This window comes from Siphateles boraxobius, unplaced genomic scaffold, assembly GCF_051911475.1.
Source record: "Siphateles boraxobius isolate OS27281-9 unplaced genomic scaffold, OSU_SipBor_1 2, whole genome shotgun sequence".
NCBI lineage: Eukaryota > Metazoa > Chordata > Actinopteri > Cypriniformes > Leuciscidae > Siphateles > Siphateles boraxobius.
Window position 1 is genome coordinate 3,685,001 of NW_027508810.1, and position 10,449 is coordinate 3,695,449.

The 10,449-nt window shown below is 37.2% G+C and overlaps 1 protein-coding gene across 1 annotated transcript in view; it reads right to left on the reverse strand.

The window, feature by feature from the left end:
- The window catches only part of hdac3 (histone deacetylase 3), a 17,587-nt gene extending 13,802 nt beyond the window's left edge, over nt 1–3,785 (reverse strand). Inside the window, exons 1-7 of the mRNA XM_077235684.1 lie at nt 3,580–3,785; nt 3,120–3,202; nt 2,784–2,926; nt 2,451–2,532; nt 1,149–1,205; nt 953–1,008; nt 187–320 (exon numbers count right to left, since the gene is read on the reverse strand). Of these exons, the coding sequence (XP_077091799.1) occupies nt 187–320; nt 953–1,008; nt 1,149–1,205; nt 2,451–2,532; nt 2,784–2,926; nt 3,120–3,202; nt 3,580–3,634 (610 nt within the window). The 5' untranslated portion in view covers nt 3,635–3,785. The remainder of the gene's footprint in view (nt 1–186; nt 321–952; nt 1,009–1,148; nt 1,206–2,450; nt 2,533–2,783; nt 2,927–3,119; nt 3,203–3,579) is intronic.
- Nucleotides 3,786–10,449: the final 6,664 nt, after the last annotated feature.

Here is a 10,449-nt window from a genome sequence, read left to right on the forward strand (position 1 = left end):
TTTTTTTTTTTTTTTACATTTGATCAACGGGTATTTATTTTAATCAAATCGACAGAAACGTTAAAATACTGATTCTGCTCGGAGTGAACCGATTGATCCCCCCCCTCCACCGTTTTTAAGCCCTGGCTAAAACAATGTGCACGACACTGTATAGATAACTCATATCAGGAAGTAAGAACATCATACCAGTTCCTGGGAAAAAGTAGTTCCCATATTTGTGGAAGGATACAGTCATGACCCTGTCTGTGAGATAAAATGCTTCCTGTACACCATCACCATGATGAATATCAATGTCAATGTAGAGCACACGTGGATGATACCTATCAGAGACAGAAACAGTAAAGATATGTAGAGACAAGCTGTAGCCCACGTGTTCATTCTATACTCCATTTCATAAAGCATAAACTGTTTCATAAAGCTTTTAGCTAATTCTATCATTATGGATGCAGTTTTTACAAGGCCATATTAAAAGTGTGTCATTTCCACACCACTATCATCACCAAAAATAATTGCAATAATAAAATGACTGTTGTCAAACAGGTTTCAGGCACTAACGCTGGTCAAACAAACAGGTACTTCAACCTCAAACTCATGTCATTGGTTGAGCCGATGTTATTATGTCTCCCCTATTCGCTACAAAACAGACAGGTTGCAGTTTTGTTTGATACTCAGAGTAGTGCAGACATTGCACTTCATTTTTAATCGCAACCAAACAATTGAGAAACTACACCAGCAAGACTATTTAAGTTAATTCCAAAAAACCTAAAGAGAGAATAAAAGTTCGCCTTACACTTTCATAAAAAGTCTCAGAATCATTTTGAATGCTGCATTTTAAAATAAGAATTAATCACGGGGGTAAGTGAACAGCTAAAATAATCAAAATTAAAATGCAAATCATCAGGAGTATCTGGTTATTCGGTGTGATGTCACATCCTGCCCTTCTCTCACTTACTTCAGGAGTTCAAGAATACTGATGACAATGTCATTCACGTAGCAAAATCCAGACGCCTGAAAAGAGAAAATAAAATCATGTAGAATCATGTAAAATCATTTATACACACATGATGTTCTTCCAAAGTGCAGGTAATTGTATGTTTTTTCCTCCTTCATCTTTGTATGAAAGATGTGAAGAGAAATCAGATGCTTACCTCAAACTTTTTTGCATGATGTAAACCTCCAGCCCAGTTTATGGCAATGTCACATATCTATACAAGGAACAACTGAATTAGTCTTTATCAAAAACAATGCAGGAATTCAAAGAGATCAAAATCTGTACTAATCGTCACCACTAATCATGTTTTCTTTTCTTTCTTTTTCTGTTACATTTTTCAATTTAAAAATAAAATTTTTACAGGGTATTTATTTGCAGGGTTTTGACATCAAATTAAAGGCTTTTTCAGACCTTTTTAAGGCCTGCAGAAATACAATGAATACAGTATAAGCGGTTAGAACGACGTCTATGGTAACATACTAAACCATGAACAGTTCAAATACAGGGTGGACAAAAACAAAGTTCAATCAAATGATAAACCTCACATTTCAGCCTTTTTTTTAAGAACCATATTTAAGAAAAGGAATGAAATACAATTATAAATGATTATTTATATAGTTAAAAAAAAAATTATATATATATATATATATATATGTGTGTGTGTGTGTGTGTGTGTGTGTGTGTGTGTGTGTGTGTGTGTGTGTGTGTGTGTGTGTGTGTGTGTGTGTGTGTGTGTGTGTGTGTGTGTGTGTGTGTGCCTAGCATTATTGAACACACTCATGCTAAAGTTGACTAAAAAGAGGAATAAAAAATCATCTTTTGGAAATTGATCTTATTGCCTTAATTAAAAAAATTATGCAAAATCAGGTTAGTTTATTTGTAGTTTATTTTGTACAGGTACACAAATTTCTGTTGAAAATTACACATATTGTGTAAGTCTGGACACCCCTATGTTAAATTCCCATAGAGTCAGCAGATTTTTATTTTCAAAAGCCAGTTGTTTCATGGATCCAGGATATTATGCATCCTGATAAAGTTCCCTTGGCCTTTGGAGTTAAAATATTCCACATCATCACACACCCTTCATCATACCTAGAGATTGGCATGGGGCACTTTCCATAAGATCATCTCTCAATGCAAATCATACTAGCTATTAGCCAAACTGAAATAACACCATGCCAATCTCTAGGTATGGTGAAGGGATCAACTGTAGCATGGGTGTGTTCACTTATACTATCCACTGTATACATATTATATATATATATATATTTATAGTGCTGTGCAAAAGTCTTAATTCTATCTTTAATATTTTCACACAAAAAATGGTTTTAAACCAGTTATTTATTTATTTGAGTGTGTCAGAAAGAAAAATCCATTTCCAGACACTCCAGGTAAAAAAGAAGAAGAAGGATTTCCAATGTACAATTCATGTGTAAGCGCAACATCTCCATCATCTGACCTTGTGGTTTAACTGAGTTGCTCCTTGCAAGGAGGCACCTGTGTATCTCGAACAAAACTCAAACAGACCTGGAAAGACAGGACTAAGAACAAAAAAGGACACATTATTAGAAAAGTCTAATTTAATTAAACATTTAAAAGCAGAACTAAATATAATACCAAGCAGAGTTGCTACTTACTTCCACATTCATTAAAATACTTTTGGTTCGTAACCGAAAACTTCTAAATCGTAAGCCAACATTTTTATAAAGACTACAACAATGAAATGATTTTAAAATAGTTCATTTTAAAGGCATATATGTATATATATATATATATATATGGGAAAACTTACCAGTCATCTCCTACGTTGAAGGCGTTGAGACTCTTGGTGAAGCCCTGCATGTTGTTTGGACTGACCTTCTGCAGGAAGTCGATGTAATCTTCCGAGTGGAACCGGCACATGTCATGCTGGGATGCCTTGTATGGTTTGAAAACCTGTAGAGGTAGAGGTAGAGGTAGAGGTAGAGAGAGAGAGAGAGAGAGAGAGAGAGAGAGAGAGAGAGAGAGAGAGAGAGAGAGAGAGAGAGAGAGAGAGAGAGAGCGCTTTGCTCATGAGCATCTGATGTGAACTGCTTCTTGTCAGATAAATGTGATTGGACTAAACAAGCGCTGAACAGAATGATCATACCATCATCTTCTTGTAGAGTCCATAATGCAGGACGAGACTGTGTGTGAGAGACAGTCGGTGAGGCTTCATTGGGTGTCCTGCACCTGGAGAAGAAAAAGGAGAATTAACAATGATACACAAATAGTATCAGATGCAATCTTTCCTACTTAATGTGAACTGCATTTCAACTGCATGTCAGCTTTAGTGTTGCAACGCAACACAAACATATGAGCGTGTTAATGAAAATTATAATGCTGTATTAAATCAATGAAATGCACAATAAAAGCTTTTTATTTTTAGACTTTTGGTTCCTACACTGTATAGTGCACAAATGTGCAATACATATCTAGCGTGATTTTCTGGCATACCAGTTTAAGATCAAATCGATCAAACGTCACTTCAAAAGTAAACAGTGAGCTTTTGCAGTGTGTTCATTGATTAACGTTAGCCACATCTGCTAACAGACACAGATTAATCTTACCATAGTGAAAATTCCCCACGTCTGGGTCGTAGAAATATGCCGTTCGGGACGACATTTCGTCGCACGGTCTAAATAAAAAGGGCGGTTTCTGGCACAATGAAATATTTTATTATTACTATTTATTTACTTTCTGTGCCTAACTGTCGCCATCTTCATTACAGAACCGGAAGAACTCACTCAGTCTTCTTCGTGGCTCCTGCTGCTATGAGGAGATTAGGGCCCACAGCGCCACCTGACAACTAGTAAAGCAAACACACATTTCAATTCGTTACAGTCAGAGCCATAGAGAGCCATCTCTCTTTGGCACTGGTTACAGTAGCACGCAGTAGCATAATACATGACATTTTAAAACGTTGAATAATAATACAAAATATAAAAATTATTAATTAATATTGATCAAAGTGTGAAGTTTTGGCTGACTTTAATGGTCGAGTTGGTCCAGTATAGACCCTGGCAAAACGTCAGGGCTTACCAAACATCTGTCAGCTTTGATATAAAATATTTACCTTAAGTAGCCAACTCTGAGACTTTAAATCAATATTTCTATAATTTGACAATATATGTTTATAGTTCTCTTGTGGAATGGTTACATGCCATGTGCAGGTAAATACATTATAATTTTTTTTCTAAATAATTTGGTTATAGGCTACTTTATAATAACGCTTCATTAGTTAACATTAGTTAATGTATTAACTAACATGAACTAATCGTGATAAATACATTTGTTGCTGTATTTGTTAATTTTTTTTAAATATTAGTTAATTATAAAAATACAGCTTCTGTGTTTGTTTGTGTTAGTTCACGGTGCAATAACTAATGTTAACAAATACAAATATCGATTTTAATAATGTAAATGTTGAAATTAACATAAATAAATATTAATAAATGCTGTAGAAGTTCATGTTAACTAATGAAGTAAACTAATGTTAAAGTGTTACCAATATTTCAGTTTATTTTTATTTTATTCCTTTTTTAAGGTATATGTCTGCAAGATTTGGCCTCAAAAAATATATATTTCGACTATTTTGTCATAAATTGCAGTTGCTATTTGATATACCTACATTTAATCAAAAAGAGGCCACACTCTGATGCCAATGGAAATACTTTTTAAGGATTTTCACACTTGGGTTCAATCTTTACAAGAACCAAATAAAACCTCTTTCAGTGATCAAACTGATCAGTTAAAAATAAAGTGGGTATTTTCTTGCATTCTTCTCTCCAGATCCTCTCAGTCTCTATCAGGCTGGATGGAGACCGTCAGTTGACAGACATCTTCAGGTTTCTCCTCTCCACCACCTTTCTCTCCTCTATCGATAGCCCTGATCCCAACTAACAAAAATAGGTTAAAAACATTTAGCTAATGTTCCTGTTAAGTTATGCAAATGTTATTTTTGAGTGTTCTGTGAATGTTCAAAACGTCCCTTTGTTAATCTTTTAAGGCCATTTCAAACTACACCCACAGAGGGCAACAGATACTTTGTTGGTTTTGTTGAATCAGTGCGTTACCCCTGTCTGCATTGTTCGGCTCTGGTTTTCATTGATTAAACATGTTGAATCGCCCTTTGTCAGGTCGTGGATTGTCTGAGAAGTGACATACTGTAATCTGGTGACTGTCAGCGTTGGAGAAGAACAGTCTCTGGTTTCCTCCGGACATGACGCTGGGAACTGAGGTTCATCAGCCCAGATAATCTTGTTTATCACAGTCTAGGGGCTTTTTCTTCAGATTTCCAGCAGGTTCTCATGTGTCTTTACTGAGAAGAGGCTTGAGTCAGGCAACTCTGACTGAGAACTGCCCCCCCGACTGATCCTGGGTTCTCCCGAGGTTTTTTCTCCATTCTGTCACTGATGGAGATTTGGTTTCTCTCCACTGTCGCCTTTTTCACCTGTTGCCATTGGCTTTTGGCTTGCTTAGTTGGGGACATTAAATTTAACATTTAATTTATTATTCAACAATAATATTGATCAGCCTGCATTGACACTATTTTATACAAGAACTGAACTGAGCTGGACGATGACATCACGGTTTACTCCAGAGCAGCTATATATATATAAATATATACAGGTCCTTCTCAAAAAATTAGCATATTGTGATAAAGTTCATTATTTTCCATAATGTTATGATAAAAATTAAACTTTCATATATTTTATATTCATTGCACACCAACTGAAATATTTCAGGTCTTTTATTGTTTTAATACTGATGATTTTGGCATTCAGCTCATGAAAACCCAAAATTCCTATCTCAAAAAATTAGCATATCATGAAAAGGTTCTCTAAACGAGCTATTAACCTCATCATCTGAATCAACTAATTAACTCTAAACACCTGCAAAAGATTCCTGAGGCTTTTAAAAACTCCCAGCCTGTTTCATTACTCAAAACCGCAATCATGGGTAAGACTGCCGACCTGACTGCTGTCCAGAAGGCCATCATTGACACCCTCAAGCAAGAGGGTAAGACACAGAAAGACATTTCTGAACAAATAGGCTGTTCCCAGAGTGCTGTATCAAGGCACCTCAGTGGGAAGTCTGTGGGAAGGAAAAAGTGTGACAAAAATACGCTGCACAACGAGAAGAGGTGACCGGACCCTGAGGAAGATTGTGGAGACCTGCGGAAGCAGTGGACTGAGTCAGGAGTAGAAACATCCAGAGCCACCGTGCACAGGCGTGTGCAGGAAATGGGCTACAGGTGCCGCATTCCCCAGGTCAAGCCAGTTGAACCAGAAACAGCGGCAGAAGCGCCTGACCTGGGCTACAGAGAAGCAGCACTGGACTGTTGCTCAGTTTTGCATGTCATTCGGAAATCAAGGTGCCAGAGTCTGGAGGAAGACTGGGGAGAAGGAAATGCCAAAATGCCTGAAGTCCAGTGTCAAGTACCCACAGTCAGTGATGGTCTGGGGTGCCATGTCAGCTGCTGGTGTTGGTCCACTGTGTTTTATCAAGGGCAGGGTCAATGCAGCTAGCTATCAGGAGATTTTGGAGCACTTCATGCTTCCATCTGCTGAAAAGCTTTATGGAGATGAAGATTTCATTTTTCAGCACGACCTGGCACCTGCTCACAGTGCCAAAACCACTGGTAAATGGCTTACTGACAATGGTATTACTGTGCTCAATTGGCCTGCCAACTCTCCTGGCCTGAACCCCATAGAGAATCTGTGGGATATTGTGAAGAGAAAGTTGAGAGACGCAAGACCCAAACCTCTGGATGAGCTTAAGGCCGCTATCGAAGCATCCTGGGCCTCCATAACACCTCAGCAGTGCCACAGGCTGATTGCCTCCATGCCACGCCGCATTAAAGCAGTCATTTCTGCAAAAGGATTCCCAAGCAATAATAAAAAAATAAAACCATCTCAAGATTAAAGTCATTATAATGCGAAATTAAACTCTTTAAATTTCGAGAGAAAAAAATGGAAATACAATCTTGAGAATAAACTTATTAAATATCGAGAATAAAATCGTTGTGTTTCGAGAAAAAACTCGTTAAATTTCAAGTTTTTTTTCTCAAAATTTAACGAGTTTTTTCTCGAAACACAACGACTTTATTATCTTGACAATAAACTCATTAAATTTCGAGAATAATGTCGTTGTCATTTCATTTTTTATGTCACTGGTTGTCATTTAATGTTGGACAAAAGCGAGTAGCTACATCGCGTCAATTGGACTGATTTTTTCTTCTAAAAATAGCTAGCCGCTAAATTCTCTTTAAAGTTCGTATGCTAATTATTATTCTGTCATAGTTAGCTAAAGTTGATAGTATTTCTTTGTTACTGAAAGAAAGTCTAAAATATAGCTTGACTAAGTGATCCAGCTCTGCCATGTCCTCTATAGGCAATGCAATGAACACTGATCGAATGCGTTATTTCATTTCGACTTTTTTTCTCGAAATTTGACAAGTTTTTTCTCGAAACACAACGACTTTATTCTCGAAATGCAATGAGTTTAATTTCGCATTATAATGACTTTAGTCCTGAGATGGTTTTATTTTTATATTATTGCTTGGCCCTAATCCTCTTCCGTAGACTTGACTTGACTTTGAGGAATCTTCATTTTGTTTTGTTTTTTGTAGCCTTCCTGAGATCTGTGCCTCAACACAATCCTGTTTCTGAGCTATGCTGGTTCTTTTGATCTCATTGTTTGGTTTTTGCTCTGCATTTTCAGCTGACTCTGTGTGTCTTTGCAAATCATGTCCAATTAATTGAATTCGCCAGAGATTTACTCCAATCCTTTGTTAAAATTAAAGAGCAATAAAAAAATAGCAAAGTTTTATTGTCAAAAAATATCTGAATTTGGATTCACTAGCATCTGTCTCTAATTCTGGTTTATTTCTGACAGGGACATCATTCAGATGTATTTAAATTAGCCTTCTGGGAGGGGGCGTACTGTAAAAAATTTCACAAATGCCATCATACGTACGCACATACAAAGAGCGTATTTCGCCCAGCACACAGCATTGTTTTGAATGTTCGTTAAATTCTGTTGTAGGACTGAAAATGAACAGACATTTGCTTTTCTGTTCCAACCCCCTATTATTTGTCAAAAGGGCCATTTCTGCGGACGATACTCAGATTTATGTACCAGTGAGACGGTTAAATACAAATTCAATTATTGCTTATTATCAGCTTGTCTAGGACATTAAGGACTGGGTCTGAATTTTGTTTAAAGCTTAACGAAGATAAAATTGAAGTGATTGTGTTTGGCCCTGGCAGTAATGATGTTAAACAATCTTTGAAATCGACCCCTTTGTGAAATCCAATGTGAAAAATTTGGGCTTTGTTTTTGATAGCAATTTAAAAATGCAAAGTCAGATACACTCAGTGGTGAGAACTGTTTTTTTAATTTACGCCTTTTAGGTAAGATCAAACCATTATTATCAGTCACAGATTTTGAGAAAGCACTTACAGCTCTGGTATTCACTCGTATGGACAATTGTAACTCCCTGTTTTATAGAATTGAGGCGAGATCCCTATAGCCCGCCTTCAGAAAGTCCAAAATGCTGCTAGGATGATCAAGTCTGAGAAAAAGTCTGTTACACGCATTTTAATTCCCTTGTAATGGCTGCCTGTACGGTTCCAAATTATGTATAAGATTTTTAAGGCTTTTCACAATTAGGCACCTACTGTATGTATATTTCCAATATACTGTCATTATATGCTCCACCCAGATCCTTGAGATTGGAGAATCATCATCTTTGATGTGTGTGTAGGACTAAATACAAACAAAAGGGGGACAGAGCATTTTCGTGAGCGGGTCCAAAACTGTGGAATGATCTCCCCCTCACTATTAGATCAGCAAAATCACTTACTACTTTCAAACTGAGGTTAAAATCACATCTGTTAAACGCTGGGTGTGATCTTCCTTGAAGGGGGTTCAATTGCAACTGTGTCTGTTTAATGTCTTGCTTTCTATTTTATATATATATATATATATACATAGAAATAAAGAAAGAAAGAAAGAATTTGTTATTCTTTAAGGCACAGAGGTGATCCAGGCCTGTAGGCCAAGATGTGTGTACAAAGAGGGTCTGCTTTCACACCTTTAGTTCGTTAGGGGAAGCTTTGATCTGCTGATTGGTCAGTTTGCTCTCTTTTGCTTTATTCTTGGCTTTCCTCTGGTATCTCTGGCTCAGCCCACATCAAGACCTCAGGTGTGTTCGATATCGGCTGGATGAAACCGATCGGCGAATCCTCAGTGCCACACAGGCTGGAATAACTACGCATATTTACCGTCCAAGGAAACCCCAGCTCCGGCTGACAAAGCTGCGATATGCCAGAAACCTGTTATGCCATGCCAGCCATGTTGGTTTTAGACCAGCTCCGAATAAATCTGGACACCACTCTGGAGATGATCCCCTCCTTGTATGGCTCCTCATACTGCGCACACAGGTCTGGTGGCATGGGAGTTTCCAAGACCTCGTCTGTGTGTGGTGCAGGGTCCACAAACACTTTCTCGATTATTAGGTCCTGCAGGTCTTCCACATACCTTGCACTATATTAATGTATTTGTAAATAGTTATAATTGACTGTTCTAAACTAACTTAAAAGAAAACATGCAATGGTAGAATGTACATTTCTATTACATTGTTTGAATAAATACAGAGTTTACTTACTGAATGTTGGTTCTGTCTTCACTGATTTGACCGTGCATTGTCCTTTCCTGGCCTTTGGAAAGTTTACTTTTTATAGTGGATCTCCAGCGGATTTTCATTGTAATAAAATGCAGCCAGGTAAAGTCTGTAAGTAAAGAGATGAAATTCAGGAAATAGTGTATACAAATGTGAAGTTATTTTTACAACAACTAATATTCCAAGAAATGGAAAGACCATGTTTTTTTTTAGGCAAAACATAGCATGACGCTCTGGAAAACCTCCCAGAACAAAGTCTGGTGATGCGGACTTAGTTTGGTGACTTCCTTTAAAATCTTCTTGTTTGCCAGAACTTTCTCCTACAAATGGGATAATGTGTTTTGATTCTATTACTCCCAAGGAAAATTAACTGTACTTGCAGTTGATTTACTAAGAATGATAGTCCCTACGTTTTGTTTACTCATGATGAGAATTAGCTCAAACTTTTTCCAGATATCATACTGGCAGTTAGCCATTTGCTCCTGTCTCTGCTCTTCCTTTGAGCATGTAGACAAGCTGGAAAATGTGGGTCCTCATGTGTATGTTTGTCCTGGATATCGATCAGAATCAAGGTCCATTTAGCCATTCTATCAGGCCCAGTGATTGCAGATGCCGCAGTCCAATAAATGTGGTTTTTAATGCTGCGCATCCACATCCATATTTTATCACAATCTTTCAACTTGTAAATGTTCTCAAACTGCTTCATAATTCCTATAAATGTACATTCAGAGAAGCATCATTACACAGACAA